The 20,858-nt window shown below is 44.9% G+C and overlaps 1 protein-coding gene across 2 annotated transcripts in view; it reads left to right on the top strand.

The window, feature by feature from the left end:
* Nucleotides 1-6,962: 6,962 nt before the first annotated feature.
* The window catches only part of LANCL2 (LanC like glutathione S-transferase 2), a 35,552-nt gene continuing 21,656 nt past the window's right edge, over nucleotides 6,963-20,858 (top strand). For both annotated transcript variants that reach the window (XM_075493717.1, XM_075493716.1), the window contains exons 1-2: nucleotides 6,963-7,301; nucleotides 20,045-20,162. In XM_075493717.1, coding sequence (XP_075349832.1) covers nucleotides 7,098-7,301; nucleotides 20,045-20,162 — 322 coding nt within the window. In that variant the 5' untranslated portion in view covers nucleotides 6,963-7,097. The remainder of the gene's footprint in view (nucleotides 7,302-20,044; nucleotides 20,163-20,858) is intronic.

Here is a 20,858-nt window from a genome sequence, read left to right as displayed (position 1 = left end):
CTCGTGCTGTTCCCCACAAGGACAAGAGAGGGATGTGTTATACCTAAATTGAGAGATTGGTATCCTCATGGAGTCTCTTCCTGTACGAGGGCTGTGTTAGGAACTTTTCCACATGAGTGTGGTTCTCCTTTGGCCTTTCAGGTAAGGAGGGAAAAATGCTTATCCTTTTGTTGACCTCTGTCTATCTCCTTACGCTGTGATTTCAGTTCAGGCTTGGACCTAAAGCACCAGATGAGACAGTTTCTGCTTCTGTGACTAAGGTTGGGGCATGGACCCCACAGCAAAGGATGAAAAGGGCACTGCCTGGTGCTCTCCACAGCATCAGGCAATGCGCAGAATGTTTCCATCAGCAGAAGTCCATCTAGAAATTTTGTATTTCTAGTAAGATATGTGAGCAGTATACATGAGAAGGACAGAATCCTGCTGAGTACTGAATGCTCCAATAACATCTTAGTAAATTGGTTTCTGATCCAGGCTTCTGAAAATTATATGCTCATCAGAAAAGCTCTCCATAGCTTGCAGGAACACGTTCATAACATACAGCAGAAAATGAGACTTTCTATGCTTCTACAAATGCTGCAGTCCCAAGGGCTCTCAGAGCAATTAGTGGTAATCAACTGAGATACATAAGTAGGTTTGGCTCTTCTTTCACCTTAGATGCTTTTCTGATACAGGTTTCCAGTTAAATGCATGACCCATCAGCCTTTTTACTGCTGGTGGCAAACCAGGTATCTTCAGGGCCTTTCTGGGAGATAGGTGCAAATAACAAAGGGAGTTGTAGCATGGTTATCTGGACAAGCCAATAGCCATCAAATGCATGGCAGCCAAGGGATCCAAAATATCACGCTACAAAGGTGGGGAGCAGAGGGGAAAGAGCAGGGTGTTGTTCAGCCATTGGTACCATTTCACTCCTTGCACCACAACCCACTAACCCACACCATATTGAGGGAGTTGTACCTGTGCTAGTTCTTATTTATTAGCAAGGCTGCAGAGGCATGAACCACAGTGTAAACTCTTCTCCACATGGTCTGAAACTGCAGCAAAGGACTTCCAGGTTGGACACAGGGAATAATTTGCTCGTGGGAACAACAGCAGAGATGGCTGCCTCTGGAGGCGACTCTTCTTGGTGGTGGCTTTTAAAATCTGGTCAGGCAAATGTGTCAGGAACGGCCCTGACCTCTTGCAGCCAGAAGGTGGGTGAGAAGCTTGTTTGTCCTCCCTCTTGGCCCCGTGTTGCTGATTCTAGGCTGGTGACTACCCACAGTGACAGGCGGTGGATGGTACAGCCTGTGTTAGAGACTTTCTTGCCATTTCACTACTATCATTACCCAGATTGTACTATCTTGAGCAATAATTTCTGTATTTGTGCTTTCATTGTCAGAGTAGAGATAAGCTAGCGGCCTCATTTAAAGTCATTGAGATCTTTCTCCATTTCCTTTAGTAGGAGCAGCACAGCACTTCACTAGTCCTAGATGGTTTTATCTTTGTCTTGTCTTCTTGCATTCCCTTGTTTCCCCTTGTTTCTCTTCTCCCTTGTACTGTCGTAATTCGTTCTTATCCTGCAAAAGTTATATAGCTACTTTGCTTGAAGGTGCTTGTGTGCATTACTTCTGGTGAATCCTGGGCCTGGGTCTTTCACCTATCCTTACCTCGAGGTAGTGACTAGGGCTGCTTTTTAACAACACTGACGTTGTGTCATTCAAAGGATATCAGAAGAAATAAGAAAATAAGGTGTAGCAGAGTTAAAGTCAAATTTGAACATCCAGCTTGCAACAGCTTCCTTAGGCAAAGGGAATCCTCTCATCCAACACTTGTTCTGTTGCTCCTTTTTATAGATACTGGCCAGCCACAGGTATCCTAAAAGTACACATCTTTCACCTCTGTTCATCCTGCTCCTTGCCTTTGGGAGAGTTACATTTGTTTTCTACTAACTGAACTTTTCTTTCCCTGGGCTTACAAACCGTGTCAGGGTTGGAAATAGCTCCTTTGAAAATCCAGCACTAGACCGATGATTATTAAGGGTACATTTTAACAACAGTGAGCTGGTTCCATTTTCATCATAGACAGTAAAGACCTCTAAGAACATTTACAGGCATCTTTGCATGATTTCGTTATTAGCTGTATTCCTCAGGATGTGCAAATCGAAAACCACTGGGATTAAGGGGATAAGGAAGGGAAATGTTTGATTATGACAAAATCCATTCTTTAAAAACAGGCTGAAGTGCAACAACTGCTGCTCAGGCTTATCATTTGTTAGTGTGCGCTCATCAAAACAGAAGTGCAACAGACTTGACGACACCGCTTTTTCTGCTACAAGACCAAAGATAAGAACAGAAAATAAGAAGAGAACTATATTAGATGGAGTTATTATTAAAACATTTTTTTGGTGGTTGGGTAGCACAGTGTCTTATCAGATTCACAGAAATCTCTAAGATCTTAAATAGCAAGTTTATGCTATAATAGAGATCAGTTACTCACAGGAGCCAGAGAAATTTGTTGCTACTGAAAAGCAATATGATAATAACATATCACGCAAGCCCATTTGTTCTTACATTGGGTTCTTACATACTCCACCTGAAGTTGAATTGAAACGCAGGACTGAATTTGGTCCAAAATCTGTAAGTCCTTTGCAATTAAAATGCAAAACTTGATCCTGCAGATTTTATTTTGTAATATCATGTTTATTACAAGAAGCAGTCCCCCATAGTTTATTAGGCCTAAACAGTTTTAAAGAATTTAGTTGCAGAATATAATATTATACAGTGGTGGAGAAAAAAAGAAATTAGGAAGTACAGTTAAGGGGAGGCGATGATAGTAATGGTGAAGAGGGAATTAGGAAGTCCTTATAGGCTATTATAGGCCTACGGTAGTGCTAGAGGAGAAAAAGGCTTGCTGCAGAGCACAAAGGATGCAGCATAGACAAAGCGCAGCCTGAAGAAGAGAGGACCAGAGAGTGAGAAAGCAAAAGTCAGTATGAAAGACTTCATGTTGAATAAAGGTATGATCCTTGATTTGCAGCATGTATGACCTGTCCCATCTCCACTGACCTGCTGTCCTAATTAACGCCAGCTGAGAAATTGCCATACTTTGTTTTTCTACAGGTAAATACTGAAGAAAGCAGTGTACAGCCTTGTCCTCCATTATGTATCACATTAGCAGGGTCCATTCTTGAAGCTCTTGTTTCTCAGTTAATTTCAGCTGAATATCATAGATCTGTATTTAGAAATAAAATGAGATTAATGCCAGCTGCTACACTGGTTTCCCATTCCCAGAATTTACAAGGCACTTTACCATGGGTGCTGAAGTCACATACTCATCATCCTGTCTCCACAGAATAAAACATGGACAGTGCTGTTGCTTGCACATATCTGGAGCCATTGCGCACGAAAATAAATGAGGTCTATTATACTGTAATAAGAATGAACACAGCTGCTGAAGGAACTATTAAACATATCACAGCTAGAGCATTGGAGATTCCTGATGGTTGCTCACACTCATTCTGCAAGCCGCATCACGTTGCAATATGATGTAGCTCTCGTGGGGTATAGTGTGCAGGGCAGCTGTGTGCTAGCCCTGGGAGGGTTGGCTCTATGATTTGCAATGCTCTTTCCCTCCTCATTATTTGGGATAATTTACTACATATACTGGGAATCAAACAGCAAAACACATGCGAAAGCACAGTATCATTAATGGTTTATGCATGGATTATGATTATTTAGTCCTGGCCCAAAAAGTAACAGATACTTTACTTTACTATTTAAAAAACTGGCACTAGTCCCATTGGGAGCACAGTATCAGACATTGCAGGATGTAAAGAGGATTAGAAGGAAGGCAAGGCCAGAAGAAGTAAAGGAGAGGGGTTTACAAATTCCTCCTGTGTAAAGAATGATGAGCCCAATGATGTGTTAAGCAGAAGTGTTCATGATTTACATGAAGAAACCGATATCTAAGTAGGAATCAGGCCTTGGTGAAACATTAATTGCAATTTCACCTACATCACAGAAAGGAAAAGGACAGCTTTCAGCTAGATCAGCTTGCTGCAGGGCTGCATGTTTGCCAGTGCTGCAAAAAGCAGGTTACGGGAGTGCATAGCTGGAGCAGGAAGAAAGGATGAGGGCTCACTGCTTTCAGTAGCATTTAGACATTTTCTGGATGAAAGCGCCCATGAAGTCATGATTTCTGTAGGCAAGGCTTCCTGCTCTGTACTGCTACAGATGAGAGATGTGAATTGATTCTTGCTTAAAACTTATGTTAAATGTTGTTACCTCACTCAGCCCAAACTTTTTCCTCCTCCTTCATCCATGATTCCCATTCAGGCTGTGGGAGCTCTGTGTGCATCAAAGGTAAAGGAGCAAAAGGAAAGCCTAGAAGTCTTTTGAACTATATCCCACCTGCTAAGAACAAAAAAAAGGCCTTGTATGCTTGAGACTAAACATACCGTGTTGCAACAAATGTGAAGAACAGTGAACATGGAGAGAAGTGCCTCAAGAATCTCAGGTCCACAGGCACAACAGGGTGTTAAACACAGCAGCGTGCAGATAACTGAACAGCGCGATCAGGCAATGGGCAAGAGATGCAAACCCACCACTCCCCAACCCAGCGCTCCAGAGGAAGAGAAGAACCTGCTCTTGCACGGTGCCAGGGAGCACCTTCACTCCTCAACTGTAGGCCTTGAGCAGTTACCAGTTGGTATGATCTTGCTTTTATATTCCCACCATTTTGATTGAAGAGAGTAGAAGGTGTAAAACAACGGAAGCCACACACATTTGTATTAAAGGCTTAATTCTGATCTTCTTTATGGGGATGTAGTTACTTGCACTGACGCAGCTGGTCTTCGCTGAGGGAAGGAAACCATTTGAGATGAAAACGTGTTCTTTGCATAGCAAAATGCCTACAGAGAGACAAGAGATTTTTTTAAAAATGTTCTGTGTTTACCATTTCAGACTCCACAACACAGCACAAAAGACTTCCCCGTTAAAGAGGAAATCATGCATAAAGTGATTTTTTTAAATGATTACAGAACAGGATATTTTATAGGTGATTCTGTAATTTTTGAGTGGATGGTTATTCCTTTCCAGAATATGGAAGTTACTCACTTCCAGAGCAAATACGAGGTACCTCTTGTCAGACAAGCTGTTTGGAATTTCTGCTTTGTCATCAGTTCAATTTCTAAAAATAAATAAAATTAAGAACGTATTGCCTAAAATTTATATCCTGCCACAAGATAACAGACATGTCCCGTTTATTCACATGTGTATTGCTACAAACAACTGTAAACTGAAGCCAATGCTGGGAGAGGTGTCACCTATATTTAATCTTACACACTGAGTACGTATTTTGATAGCAATAAAATTACTCAGCACAGAAAACTAAAGATCAATAAGTCTGCACAGTGTCCAGAACTTGAATTAATAGTTTACGGTCTGGCTGGCTTACAATTACTAGCAAAAAGTGATGGCATAGTTGGGAGTAAATATTTAATGGGATAGTGAGGTCTCCTGTGTCTGTATTTTCACACAACGCTGTGTGCTGTATTTGGCTGGATTGCAAGCTTTTTGCAGCCTGTTTTTACGCAAGGGTGTTTCAGTATGCGAGACAAATTCCTGAAGGCTCCGACAATATCAGCAGCATCTACCATTTATTTGTGAATAGAAAAGATTTATCCTTGATTATTGTACAGTCCCCCTTCACCTGAAGCTCCTCTCCTAGCTTTAGATGGAGGCGTCCCTAAAATGACAGGCTAAATTTATATTGACACGGTGCCCTCGCATTCAGCCCCCCCCCCGCCCCAGCACTGGATCCCACACAGAAACGCTTGATCCACACGGGATCGAGCCGCTGCTCCTCCCGAGGCGGGATGCGATCCCCCCCACACCGCCGATCGCTGGGGTCATTTCCCACCCGCCCGCGCCCGGCCTCACGCGTGGAGGGGGGTCACAGGCTGGGGACGACGAGCTGCCGCGGCTGGCCCCCTTCAGTGCTGTGGGGTTTTTCGGTGTTTTTTGCTTAATATGTTTTGGCTTTTGGGAGGGGGTTCACCGCAGACAGAGCGGTGCCCGCAGCCAGCACGCCTACACTAAGCTGCCAGGCCGACAGCACAACCCGAGGGCGGGACGAGGAAGGAGGCCGCCCCACCTCTTCTCCCCGGGGAGCTGCCTCCCGTCGCCGGCTGAGGGGCGACCGCCGCCGCTTCCCCCCTCCCCGCCGGGCGGCAGCCGCGGGCCGCCTCCCTCCCCTCAAGGCGGGCGTTGGGGCCGCGGCCGCCGCCTCCCTGCCGCCGGGGCTGCCTGAGGGTCGGCGCGCAGGGCTCGGGGGCTGCCGGCGGATGAGCGCGGCCCGGCGGAGGCTGCGGATGACCCGGGCGAAGGAGCTGCTGGCGTACGGCCTGCTCCTGGGGCTGTCCTTCCCTCTCCTGCTGCTGCTGCCGCTCCTCTGAGATGCGCCGGGCGACGGCTCGTCCTCGCCGCGGGGGGACGGGCGGGAGGAGCCGGCGGGAGCCCCGCTCCGCCGCCCGGCGTGCGGCCGGCGGCAGCAGCAGCCCGAGGGACTGACGCCCCGGCGGGGGACGATGAGGAGCTCGGGCGGGCTTTGCAGCGGTGCCACCCAGCCTGCGCGGGCGGGCGGGCTGCCTCTCCCCGCGGGGGGGCCCGGCCGCGGGCCCGGCCGCGCTCTGCCCCTGCGGGTGTGATGCCGCCGCCGCGCTCGCCGCTCCCCCTCCCCGGCTGACGGGGACGCCAGGCAGAGCCGCGGCGTCGCAGCTCCCCTTTCGCGTTCCCACGTTGGGCTTCGGCGGCTCGGGGACGGGGCCGGCGTCGCCTCTGCCCTGAGGCGGCCCAGATGGGCCAGCGGCCGCGGGCACAGCCACCGCAGCCTCCTCAGCGCGGGGCCGGCGGGCCGCGCCTCGCCGCCCTCCCTGACCCAGCCCCGGCGCCGCGGGGCCGCCGCGGGTCCCTCGCCTCCGCGCCCGCCGGGCGGCGGCTGTAGCCGGGGCAGCTGCCTGCCGCGGCGCTCGCGTTGCTGCAAATCCGCCGCTCTGCGGGGCGGAGTGTGTCCCCGCCGGCTTGCCGTGCGGGGAGGCGGGCCGGGGGCCGGCTGAGATGGGAGAGAGCATGTCCAAGAGGCTGAAGCTGCAGCTGGGCGGCGAGGCGGAGATGGAGGAGCGGGCTTTCGCCAACCCCTACCCCGACTACCAGCCCCACGGAGCCGCAGCTGCGGCCGCTCCCAGCACGGCGGACGCCCAGCGGGACAAGACGCGGCTCCCGCCGGAGGAGGAGTCCCTCCCATTCAGCGCCGATGGGAAGGTGAGTCCCGGGCGGGAGGGCAGGCAGGCGCCGCGTCCCGGCCCCCCGGGCCCTGCTTCACTCGCGGGGCGCTCCCTCCCCGCACGGGCGGCCCCGCGGCGCGGGTGGCCGTGGGCGCTGCCCCGCGGCGGCCTCCGGAGGCACCCTGAGCCCGGCCGCGGCCTCCGGCGCCGTGGTGGGGCGGCCCGCGGCCTGTCCGCGCCGCCGCGGAGCGCTGCGCCGCCCCCGGCCCGCCGGCCGGGCTCAGGGCGGGCCGCGGGGCCGTTCCCGCGCGGGCGGCGTGGCAGGGGCAGCTGCCTCGAGGGCTGCTGAGGGGAGAGGCGGGCGGGGTGAGCTGGGGGAAGGAGCGGGAGCTCGGCTCAGCCCGGCCGCACGGCTCGGAGTCGGTGGAAGTGACTGCCATAAGCTGTTTATTTTCCGCCTGAATGCGAGCGATCACGGTGCCGGGCCTGGAGGTAGCGCTGCCTGTGCTGCAATTACCACGGCGGTTCTGTCACACCACTTACAAGTTGCCCGAGTTTCACCAAAGAGAGCATGCAGGGAAGGGAAAAGATGAGCGCGCATCTAGAAAAGACGAGTTTCTCCTCAGGTGACGGCAACACTCAGGCTTTGGGTGATGCTAGACGATTATTTCCAAGGCATGTGTTTACTGACATACACACGTTTATAGATTCAGCTGCACCATGATAGGCACCTGGCAGTCAGTTCGGGCCAGCAGAAGGTCTGTCTGGTGGCACTGGTCACGGGAGGTTCACAGCACAGTCCTGCTCTGCTTATCTCCTCAACACCATGCACTGCTGGTTGGGGAGCTATTTGCATTTTAGGCTTTAAGCACAGAAGCTGCTCTGGCCTCTTACCATGCAGGCTGGTTTATACTGCAGAAGGAATACCAGAACGTGGACCTTCTGTCATTTGAGCCCCTGAGCAGCCTCCTCTTTCAATACTGTGCTGCTTCGTCATCTTTCGGATGAAAAACACTGCATGGTGACATTGCTAGAAGCTCAAATGCACTGGCTGCGAACCTAACTTTCCTAACTCCCTCGACTGTATGCTGGGGTGAATAAAGGAGAGCCTTTAATCTCGGCTCTGTATTTTCCTGCTTGTGGCAATAAGGAATTACCTTGATTTACTGATAGGGTGGGATGAGGATGGTGATGCCCAGCAGTGAGAGCAGCATTCTTCCTGAGCATCGTAAGAATGAGCAGGACAGCATCAACTCACCATCAGTCCGAGGCAATTAAAGGTTTCACTAGTTGTTGCAACTGAGGTTTATGAAGCTGTGTGTGGCTAAGCAGAGTGCACAAAAGAGAATACTTTGGGGGACTGGTGTCTGGCTGCTGCAGCTAACTGCAGCTGTCAAAAGCAGAACTTGGTGCGTGAAAAGGGTTAAAAAGCAAGGGTAGGTTTGGAAGTGAAATCTGATCTGTTTTTACAAAAATCCCTAGTAGTATACTCAGTGCTGGTAAAACTAATTTTTTTGTGAAAGAGAACCGTGATTTCTTTGTTCTTTTCTGTCTGGCTCAGTATATAAAAAACATCCAAGTATGATGAGTTGAAGTATGAAGGCAGAGAGGAGGTGGCAGAGCAACTATAGCTATATATTGTTGTTAAATTGATAAAAAACATACCAAGAACTTTCTTCTAAGGCCTTCTGTAGGCCATTCATCCTTCTTATGTTACCTGCTTTAGATCCGACATTTTATGTCCATTTTTTTAAAGGGAAAATAAGCCTTCATTTACTGCTGATCTAGGTTGACTACAGCTTTCCAAAGTGAGAACTGATATTGGAGGAAGGTGAACTTCCTTAAAAAAAATTTTTTTAGAGACTACTAGCTGTATTGCAGAATAGTTCAATTCTAATTTACTTCAGATTTAATTCTTGAATTAATCCAAATTCAGAGGCATTCTTCTGTGGCAGAGCTGAAAGTTAGTCAATGAATTTGTAGCCCTAGATTCACAGCCCTAGTCTGTTGTGCTCTGCTGTAGATGAGTATGCTATTTTACAGTGGGTGCAAGTGGTTTTTTCCCAGCATCAATGGTGGATGATATTCCTTGTTACTGTGTGGCAGTTGGCAGCTATTTGTGCAGCTTTGTTTGGAAAATATCTTTTGAGGTGGTGTCTGGGCTTTGTTAAGTTCAAAAGTCTGAAGCTCCTCTGGAAGAACAAATTATCTTCTGTACCACGTTAAGTGATGTAACTACAGCAACTTTCAGTGGTCTTTGAATTTCTTCAACTCTGTGCATTTCAGATGCATGTGTACACTTCCTCTTGTTTCTGCATCTGCAAAATCTGAGGAATTATCCTACATGTTTCTGGGCTAGAACATAGCCATGAGTATATTTATGTGTATTTATATTCTTTGCAGCATTTGCATATTATCAATCCTAGTACTATCCTGACTTTTGTGGGACTTCCTGATGAGTATTTCGGGGTGCTTTTGTTGTTGTTTGTGTTTTTTGGTTTGTGTTTTGGTGGGTTTTTTGCATTTAACAGGCTCCAGTCCTGTAAGAGAAACATCTTTGCCTGCCTAAAGCCCCAGTGAAGACAAAAGGACTTTACACAGGTCAGGTAGTCTGTTCTGAATACTGCTGTAGACAACAGCACAAGTTTCCTAAAAATGAGAGCAGCTTTCAGAAGCCCTCAGTGCACTGCATAATTTCTTCCTCCCATCTGCTGCTGTGTGGAGCAGTGAGCATTGAGTGACTCACGTAATGACAGCTAGAGGTGTGCGGGGCTCTGCCATTGTCATGGAAGGCAATGCATTATTAATCCCTCCATTTGGTTTCATAAACTGCCATGATTGCCATCTACAATTCATCTGGCTGATAAAAGGACAAGAACCTCTTCAAGTCATTGTCTGAAATGTGAGACAATTGGGACAAAGTGCTGCATATGGAAGCGTGTGTTTGTATGCATAAGGTACAGTTCAGGAAGCTAGAAGGTATGGGAGTAGGAGAAGAGAAAACAAAGTTTGGGGCTGCTGATTTGCCTTCTTAAAAATAGTCACAGTAAACACTGCAGTTATCTAGGTTGGCTCTGCTCATGTAGTTGGAATTCACTTTTTCTTAACTAGATTTCTTCACCGTGAAAGTATCGTGGACTTATTGCTTCTGTAACTTGTCTGAGAAAGCTGAAGGTAATGATTCATCAGACAGAATTAATTCTAGATTAATAAGAAACATAATTTTAAATGTAAGTCTTTGTTTAAAAAATGATTAATCTTCCAATTAAATATATATCCTGTAGCCCTTTTCCTTTTGATGTAGATCCCATAGTGATATCTTAGCCTGAAAAAGTACATATAGATGTTATCTCAAAGTGGTCCAAAAGTTTTCAAAATGGGAATGTAAATGGTCAGGGAGGCAGAGAAATGAATAGACAGCTATAGACTCAGAACAAAGCGTATTCATAGAATCATAGAATGGTTTGGGTTGGAAGGGACCTTAAAGATAATCTAGTCCAACCCCCCTGCCATGGGCGGGGACACCTTCCACTAGACCAGGTTGCTCAAAGCCCCATCCAACCTGGCCTTGAACACTTCCAGGGATGGGGCGTCCACAACTTCTCTGGGCAACCTGTTCCAGTGCCTCACCACCCTGATAGTGAAGAATTTCCTCTTTATATCTAATCTAAATCTACCCTCTTTCAGTTTAAAGCCATTACCCCTTGTCCTGTCACTACATGCCCTTGTAAAAAGTCTCCCTCCAGCTTTCTTGTAGGCCCCCTTCACGTACTGGAAGGCTGCTATGAGGTCTCCTCGGAAACTTCCCTTCTCCAGGCTGAACAGCCCCAACTTTCTCAGCCTGTCTTCATAGGAGGTGCTCCAGCCTTCTGATCATCTTCGTGGCCCTCCTCTGGACTCACTCCAAGAGGTCCATGTCCTTCTTATGTTGGAGGCCCCAGATTAGTTAATGGGAAAATCAGTTTGTCTGTTAAGTTTAATTTAATTTTTAATTCATTGTAATTGTTTATTGGGGAAAGTATAAATATTTGAAAAGCAGATGTTAGTTCTGATAGTTTCATCTGCATTGTAGGCAACTCTAGTTATAAGCTCACCTATTCTTAAATGTGGCAATATCAGGCTATGGGCCTGTTCAGGTTGGGAACCAAAGAGTAACTCGTCTGAGCTGTATTGTGCTTTGCTTTCCCCCTTGAACTGGAGCAGAGGCAACCTGTAACTGCAATTAATGTCAAGACTTGTTGCCATTGTGTTGCCCATTAGCTGTGGGTGGGGGACGAGAATGGGGAGGTCTGCACAGGCTTGCATAAAGCAGGGGCAGCCACTTGTCCTGGCTCAGAAACTGTTTATCAAAACCTTTGTGTGGTAGAGATCTATGAAGCTGTAATGGGTTTCCTGGGAAGGGGAATGGTGAGCAGAGCGTGCTGGTAGGAGGTGGCGATGGCTTGTTCAAGGACCTGGCTCCGTACGTGACCCACCAATATCAATCTCAGATTGCCCACCATCCTCAGAGCCACCACAGCTCTGTGGCTACATCCGTAGCACAGTCAGGTGTGATTTGGGAGCCACCTTCACACCATCTGCAGGCCAGTGACTTGGGAACCAAAGGCAGGCTGATTTTACCTGCTCATCTAGGGGAGGGTGGAAACAACTCCATGCCTAGGCAACCTGATATGGATTTTGTGTGTTTGCAAGAAAAGCACCCCAGCGTCAAGATGTTATCACATCCCAGCCCTCAATTTAAGATTGTCTGGATTTGTTTTGGAATCACAAGGGGGTAGTCTTTGACAGCACTGAAATTGGATTCAAACTTTATGATAGGTCACTAGGATGCCCAAACAGTAACTTCTTTTTTAGGCCAATTCTTTCTTGATAAGTTTTTTCTGACTTGCCATAATGTTTTAAGAATATTAGTAAAAGGTGATGTGTTCTGACAAATGTATACAATATACTTAATGAGGCTTTGCAGGGTGCTCCTTACAGGGAACCTGTTTTAAAGCTAATGATGCTTATTGGGAAAGATTATTGCTTAATGGGGATACAGAATATTTACTTAGATTATCTTTTGGGTGATTTAGTGGTGCTTAGTTTCGTGGTGCTTTCTCAATTTCCTGTTAGTTCTGATGATTCCTTTATGTGGCTTTTCAGTCTTCCTCCTCCTTTAAAATATATTTACAAAAATATATCTAAAGTTCTTTGTCATTGCCTCACTATTCATTCCCCTCCCTGTGGTATTTTTTTATATTTGTTGGGTTGTCTCACTGGGCATTTTAGTTGTCTCGCTGAGAGCAGCAAGTTCTCTCTGTTCTGGGACTGATTCTGCAACCACTTACACTAGTGGGAATCATACCACTCATTGCAGCGGAGGCAAAATTGAACCTCCAGAGCCAGTAAATATTTATTCCCACTTTTTTGCTGGAGTTGTGGCATGGGGTAGCTGCTTTTCTTGAGATGGCCACTTTTTTGGCCATTTCCTGGCACACCATCTCAGGTGCATGCTATTTTAATAGAGGATTCTGAGCACTGCAAATCATATTTCTGTTGAAGGAAAGTTTGTTTTGCTTTTTGTCAGTCTTGGTCAAAATTCAGTCTGAGAATCAGTTTATTGTACTTCCTTGTCCATTACTAACTCATGGCAGTTAGTGTACACAGCCTGAGAGGAAGAACTGCTGCTTCTTTCCTGCAGTGCGCATCAGCATCAAATGCTGCTTAGTGCTTTTCTGATGCTTTTATATTGAAAGCCTCTCCTGTTATTCAGGACAACACGTTAACCACATGTTTAAGGCTATTTGGTTTTAGTCAACCAGTTCTGAATGAAGATACTTTTTAAAATCAAAACTCAAATTCTGATTAAATTGTCTCGCATCCATCCAACCTTTGCCGGTTTCTAGTTTTATCTTGCAGACCCGCATGTTAATGAGTTGTTACTCTGGCTAGTTACGTGGGCAAGTGCAATAACAGGTACTCATTTTCTGATGAAAATAAATTATATTTGGGGTCTAACTGCACAACACTGATAGGCTGTCAAGTTCAATATGTGGAATATACCTGCTGTCTGTGCATCAAAATAATTTAGGCAGTATTGGTAGAGGTTTTAGCTTTTTTTACAACTTGTGGACCACCTAAAAATGTCCCAGCTAGGGTGGAGACCTCTATGTAGTGAGTGACTTTAAATCGTACTCGCAACAGACTTTTATTTTCTTAGTTTTCGAGAAGTAGCATGCGCGTGTTACGCTACCTGAAGAACCAGTGATTTTCAGTATTGCTCTTTTGCTTTATCAGCCTCCATTTCCCAAAGCATAGGATAATGTTTCTTGATGTCTGTTAATCGCATTTATTTTTGTTACCAATAATCTGAAGCTTTTTCATGATTCTTTGTGATGATCTAAATCAATAGGCTTTGGTTTTTTGCAACCTGATCACCAACGAGACAAATAGCTCCTTTTACACACAAATGCCTCAGAGGCACAGTCTCACTATTTCTTACATGCTTTAAACAATTCTTTCTGTAACGTGAATGGATTGCTTTTTAATGCTGTTTTTCACACCCTCATCTCCTCTGAGGTAGGGTGATGCCCGCATTTAAAGTCTATTCCTAAGTTGGCACTTGTAGCAGGGTAGCAGTTTGCCTACAGCTATCCATTTCTCTCTCTCTTTCCCTCCCTTCGCCCTTTTTTTCTTCCTTTTTTTTTTTCTTTTTTCCCCACTATCACATGTATGGCACTAGGTGCCACATCACTGAAAAACAGAGCAATGTGTTCTACAGACAGCAGTGTTTCAAATCATTTATAAAGCATGTGGTTTTGCAGAACTGGCATTTGTTTCTGGAAGGGCCTAACTGAGTAGCAGCGGAGAGCTGTGTTTAACTGTTTCAGAGGCTTTGTGATGAGGTTTCTTAGTATCTGGTGTTTTCAGAGAAGAAAAATAAGCTGCTCTTGGAGCTGTAACAGTCTTTTGATTTAGGTAAAAACAAAGTAAAACTTCTTTTTTTGTACAAAAAGGCAGGTCACTTCCCAGCTGACCTTGCTAGGTTCTGCATGTGGGATCCTGCTGCCTTTTGGTCGGCTCTTGCAGGAGCTCTATGGAGGTGAGCATTGAGACCTCATCTTGCTTCAATAAACCTGTGCTCCAGTGCGTGGGTGTGAAACCTGGCTCCCTTACAGTCAGTGGCAAAGTTCCCAATGATTTCAGTATGGCCAGGATTTCTCATTTCAGTAGAGCTGTGAGTCATCCCCCACCCTGTTCTGCCTTACCAGTGTCTGTCATGTCCCTTGTGCAGTCTTCTATGCAAGTTTGGTTTTGAATGAGTCTTCGCTGCAGTGCCAACTTGAGCTGTATCTTTTTTTCTCTGTGCAATGTACTTTGCCTGAAAGAAAACCCAGCACCATGTTACGTCTCCTGTTCTACACATCACCAACAATAAAGTCACTTCTCTCTGAAATGTCTCTTCTTAACCTGATTCGAACTGAGATAAAACAAAAGTGTTATTTTGCTTGTTCAGTAGGTAGCATTCTGTGTATAGGCCATCTCCTTGCTGCTTCTGCGTAATCAATTGCATCCTTCTTCTGTCCCCCAAGAGGTGATGGGGTAAAATAGAATAGTGTAATGGTAAGATAGGGTTAATGGTGAGAGGGTTGTTTAGGGAGCTGGTGGCGGCAAGAAAGACTGGTATGTTAGCAACTCTTGAGGAAGCTGAGCTCAGATGTCCATTGTCCTGCCACCCTCCTGTGAGTCTGCACAAGTTACTTGGCATAGATATGTCAAGATGCAAATAAATGCTTTGAAAGACATCGATATCTAAGTGTCTTTGACAAAGGCAAATGAGATAACTCACCCTGTGTCAGTCAAACCAGAGTATTACTTCTAACCACAAAAGGAGTGCCATAAGGTCTCATGGTTGTGTTGTCCAACTTACGTAAGCACTGCGATATCTGGTCCAAATGTGCATGCTTTATTTTAAAACTTGCAAGACTTGAAGTTACAGGCTTCTCTTACCTACCAGAAATCATCATATAAAACACATACATAGCAGCTGCCTATTGCCTCATCTGCTCCTGGTGCTGATTTGTTGTAAAGCCACAGCTGTAAAGCTGGATATGGCTGTAATGGAGAGGTAGTTTGGTAAGAATTGGTATTTTATTGTAATATCAACTGCAAGTGAAATGTGCATTTCTTTTAGAAGATTTTTATTTGCATCATGGTGTATTTTTTGTAACGTGTGTGTGTGTAGTTTTAGTGCTGGGTTTACAAAAGAAGATTATTTAAGTTCTTTTTAGGAATCTACAAATGAAAGAAAGCAGATAGGGGAAACAGATATTGCTGACAAGGACAGCATAATTTGGACACCGTGCCATTAGTGCCAAAGGTGAGTGATGTTACATATATGCTTACATTCCTTATGTTTTTGTTGGCTTTAAAAGGCTTTGTATTGGGATGCAGCTTTGCATACCACCTCACTGCAATGGAAGAAGCGATATGGTTCAAATAAATCACAAAACAATTAATTTGCAAACCCAACATACAAAATACAAATTTTTCTGTGCTACTTTTCTTTCATACTGATAATGAGCCCTTCTTGTTACCACAATCAGTATGGTGGAGCGTTCTGTTGGGTATTATGGGGAATGAGCTCTCATTTTTTGTGTCCTGCTGATCTGAAACTCGAGCAGTGGTTGCGATGATAGTGTTTGTTCTTTCTGCAGCAGCAGAGGAGTAATGCAGTAGTTGAATTCCTGGAGAGAGCCGTTTCTACTAAAGATAGTCCTCAGCTCCTGTTATCAGCCAGTCTCTTGTGAACCAGGAGTAAATGTGATACTGGATATCAGCGGTCAGGCTTCCTGGTTTTTATTTTTCCCTACAGGAATAACAAGAGTCACCTGCAGAAAAGGCTGAATGCCAGCTGGAATCATCCTCATGAAATGAATATGCTTCTCATGAAAATCAATCTGTGCTCAACACGAATTAGCGTGCTTTATGCTCAGCTGTAATGCTGCCATAATATTCCTTGATGGAGGTTTATAAATATTCTAAAGTCACCTTTCAACATTCATTTCTTTATGTAATTAATTTATTCTAGTGCATGTAAGCATCTGTTACAAGCTTATAGTGGAATCTTATCAAATGAACAGTGATGGTACTCTGTTGTTAAAGCTTCAGAGCAACCAAAAAAAAAAAAAAGAGGCAGTGGTCAAGGAGTAGGTAGGTAGCTGGGGAAAACTTTGTTGTCACTCATAGCCCATTCACACTGGCATAAGCTTGGGAGTAGCTTTGTTTGGCCTGATAAATCATTATAATCATAGTAAAAAAATCCTTTAATCTGTGCTTTTCCAAGCCCTGAATCAAGATAGGTAAGTTACAATTCCCATTTTAGAGAAAGGGAATGCCAACCTGAGCTAAATTACTTGTATGGGACCAAGGTTTCAAAGCAGAACCCAGGTGCTCTGATGTCCTAGTCCTCCCCTCCTGCCTCTAAGTAATTTGGTTTGGTGTTTGATAAAAAATATCCTGATGTGGTAACAGCAGGTATATTGTCAGAACAAAAAGCTAACCAGCCTGCTTGTGATGTGCAGTAGGTAAACTAACCGGGAGTCTGAAACCTTAGTTCACTCTTGTCAGATAAACTGAGCGCTATGCCTGGATGCATCCGCATGGATATCCTCATGCTGTTTCACCATATGCCTTAGCCTTGGCATAGCTGTCTTTTGAAGGAGAGAAGCTCTGCCCTTGGGAAAGGTTTTGCTTTGTGTTGAGACTTCACTGAATTAGTTAAAAGGGGAGGCGGGGGGTGTTGTGTTGTGTGTGCATGGTACAGTTACCTACCAAAAAGGTACTTAATGCCATGTTAAGGCCAAAGAGTAGACATCAGATGCTTACTGTGTTTGGTTGCTACTTCTAGAGTTACTGGAGGAGGTTAAGGGAACTGTAGCTCCTTCCTAGAGTAGTATGTGTGTGACATGAGATATAATGGCACAATTTCCTTTTCCTTCCCTATCCCACCATCATAAAATGGATTTGAACCATTGACCCTGGAGACTTCTGAGTGTGTCAGAGGACTTGTGTGATTCCTATTATCTTTCTGATTTCTGAATCTATTGAATGGATGTTTTAATTCACTGTTTTTTATTTGAAGTTCCATTCTGAACAAGAGTACAAAGTGTGGTGTATTTTAAGTAGTCAGTTGCATGCTGGCATCCAGGATGCGTCATTTATCTGAACCCCTCCCTTTTGGGATGTATTGTAATCAAACAAGAACTTGCATTCCTAATGAGCTAATTTCTCCTTCTCCAGTAAAACATCATAAATGTAGATGTGTTTAACATGAAACTAAGCCTTCATCAATCTGACTTGTTCTGGCTGTTATTTGGGAGCAGGTTGGGGAAGCAAGTGGTGGAAGGAGATCAAGCACTGTTCAGGAAACAGTAGCTTATTCTCCATGTAAGCTGACAGGTAGCCAAATTGCGTAATGCCCTTTTCCTGATGACCACTGCATTGTGACTCTTGGTTTGGAAGGTGGGGAAGCTCTGCTGGCTCCCATGTTCCTAGAGAGTTTCTCTTCTAGATGTTCCTGGGTAACTGAGACTTAGGTGCCAAGTGATGTATGCTTGGGGCTTCTGTAGATGATGGAAAAAGCACATTCACAAAATATTTTTGGGTAGCACGAAGTTTGTGTACATCACTATTTTGTCAGAGTGATACAATTATCTGGTAATGGTAAAGCTTCTCCTATAGCCCAGAAAAGGAAGAGGGTTTTTTGTTTCTCCTTCTCTAGCTCCGTAGTAGATAGATTGTTCTATAAGCAAATTTAGACCTTAGGCTCTATTTAAATATATAAAATAGCTTTTAATAAATGTGTTAATGGGAAAAGCTGATCAGTAAGTGATACTGTTTATATAACAGCCCCCTCCCCCCCCCCCGCAACATTTTTGAGTGTTGTTTCTGATGTTCCCACTCAAATGTAGACTCATCCTGTGAAGGGATTTCCTGAATACTCTTTCCCATGAAAGTTAATAGGGCAGTAGATTCTATTTAATTGACCATTTGCACGTTCCATAGGCTTAAGGGAGTAATCAGTAATGTATCTTCCCATACAGTATGCTTAATGAGAGGGAAATGGTGGCAAGAGTAAAGTATCCTGTGTTATGTTTCATATATAGCATCTATGTAAACTTTTCTTGGTCAAAAGTAAAAGCAAGCAACGAATAAAATCAAAGGTTAGTTTCTTCAACTTCATGCATCACCTGAAACTGCCAAGCTGCTTTTACTTGTCTGCTTTGTATCTAGCTCATTCTTTTAGGTAGTTGTTCTTCAATAGTTCACTGCGTTTAACAACCTCCTCTCATGATAAAGCATGTCAATCTTAATACAGTTTTGGGGAGAGGAGGGAGCAAGAAACGAGAGGAAGGGCATTTTATGGCTCTAAGCGACTTGCCTTCCATGTGGTGATCACAAACTGGGACATCAAAAAGAGTCTTGGATTTAGGAAGAAAATGTGAATACATCATGGATGATGTGATTGAGCACATCACTGAAGATGCTGGCTTGACTTTGACTTGGTTGTCTCAAATATGAGCATTTATTTTCCTTTAGCTATTTCCTGCTCCATAGAGCCACAAAAGATGTGCAGGGACCTTGTGATGAGAGCAACCACCTATTACACAGGGCTTGTAGGTTCACTGTGCTGTGTTCGTCCATAACATGGTCTTGGTGCCAGGACCCTGAATGGAGTATTGGCCCATGGAATGGCAGCAGATGGTTGTCTTCTGTTTGCTTCTATTCACCTTTTCCTCAGCTCAGAGAAGTTTTGCTTACTGTATTAAGAGCCTGAGATAAGAGACAGCGTATAATTACATACTGTCACAATGTCCATAGCTGCTCTTCATGTGACTTTAAAGCATCCCCAGATAATTTTTCTTTAATGTAGATACTAGTAACTTATTCTAATATGTAATCATGCATTACATGGGACACACTTAAGATGAACCACCTTGACACTGCTGATTGCTGCATGTAGTATTTATTCCCTAGTTATTTTTTGTTTGTTTTTTTCCTAAACAAGACAGTGGAGCAGCCAGCTTGCATTCTTGGATTTGTCACCGAAATCGGGAATCAAACTCTTTAACACCAATGTAGTATTAAGAAGCAGGCATTCTTTATTATGGTGCCGGATGCATGGGGGATCATTCCACCTAGCGTGCATACCGCAGGTTACATCAACCAAAACTTATATTGTCCAATTACATACATATGCATCAAATTTCCCAGAATGACCGTACATATTCATTCTATTTCCTGGAACTAATTATCATATTTGTGTGGTCATTACGCATGCGTCCTTGAGCTCTGAGGGGCTTCTGTGGGGGTCTCTGGTGGTCCTTGGTGGTCATACAGGTGTGTGGTTTAGTTGACCCCTTCTTCTGGACATGCGCAATCCCACCTTGCTTATGTAACTTGCTTCCCTTCTTCATGGTGCACGGTCCCTAACAATGATTTGGCACCCTTAACACAAACCAATTATTCTAACCACCCTCGACTCGTTGTCAAGATGGGCTGGGGCTGTACTGGGAACATAGCAGCATGTCTGTACTACTCCTTGTCCAATTGTCTTTGGGCATAGTAGCGTATCCATAGCCATAGGTGTACAAACACAATATTAAAGCATTGTCTAACCTGCTCCTATCTCTATGTTACTTAGTTACAAAGAACGAACTAATCATTTTGGTTACATATGGTTACAGATTCTTTCCTTTTCTGACTCTCTCCTTTTATCCTGTCTCCTGTTTTCAGGTCAGTGTTCGGTTCTCAAAACGGATCCAGACAAAAATCAAGGACCTTCTGCAACAAATGGAGGAAGGGCTGAAGACGGCAGATCCACATGACTGCTCTGCCTATACTGGCTGGACTGGTGAGAAATTGAATGAAGTGTGTTTGTGAAATGGCATAATTGGGTTTATTCACAGGACGAAGTTCTGATATTCTCACAGGAGCAGCAGAAATACTCTGATACAGGCATTTGTGTGAGTTGGTTTCTTTTAACTCTGGACCCTTGGTCACTACTGTCTGGAATGACTTGCATTGATTTCAGTGGACAAAGGATCTAGTTACAGAGAGGTAATTGGCTTTTGTGTGTGGAGATCTTTATCTTGCAAAAGGAGTGGATTTTCTAAGGCTACTCCTTCTTTTGGCTTACCTCTAGTTTCTTTAACATTTTCTTAAAATGCGTTATTTCCACCTTTTTCTGTTCAACTTACTGATAGTTAGCAGTTGTCTGATGGTAACAGCATCTTCTAATCATTGAGAGGGGGTGTTCTGTACCCCGGAGCTCGGAGCCTTAAAATCTGGAATGTGGATTATTTGGCTCTGGTTGTTCTGTCTGCACAAAAATGGTAAAATGAATGTGTGAGGAGGGGGAGTATGGAGGTGGAGTTGCAAGATTGTGAAGTGCATGAAGATAAACAGGCATGTGCGAGCGCTGGTTACTGCTAGGCACTGTCGTTCATTTAGCATTGCATCACTGATGCTGTCCAAATGTGAATGAGCCCTTCTGATCCTTTAGGCAGAGCCTGCAGTTGTTAAGCCTGATGCAGCCACTGCTCTTCAA

Source organism: Mycteria americana, chromosome 2 (assembly GCF_035582795.1).
Source record: "Mycteria americana isolate JAX WOST 10 ecotype Jacksonville Zoo and Gardens chromosome 2, USCA_MyAme_1.0, whole genome shotgun sequence".
Classification (NCBI taxonomy): Eukaryota; Metazoa; Chordata; class Aves; order Ciconiiformes; family Ciconiidae; genus Mycteria; species Mycteria americana.
This window is presented reverse-complemented; position numbering and strand designations above follow the sequence as displayed.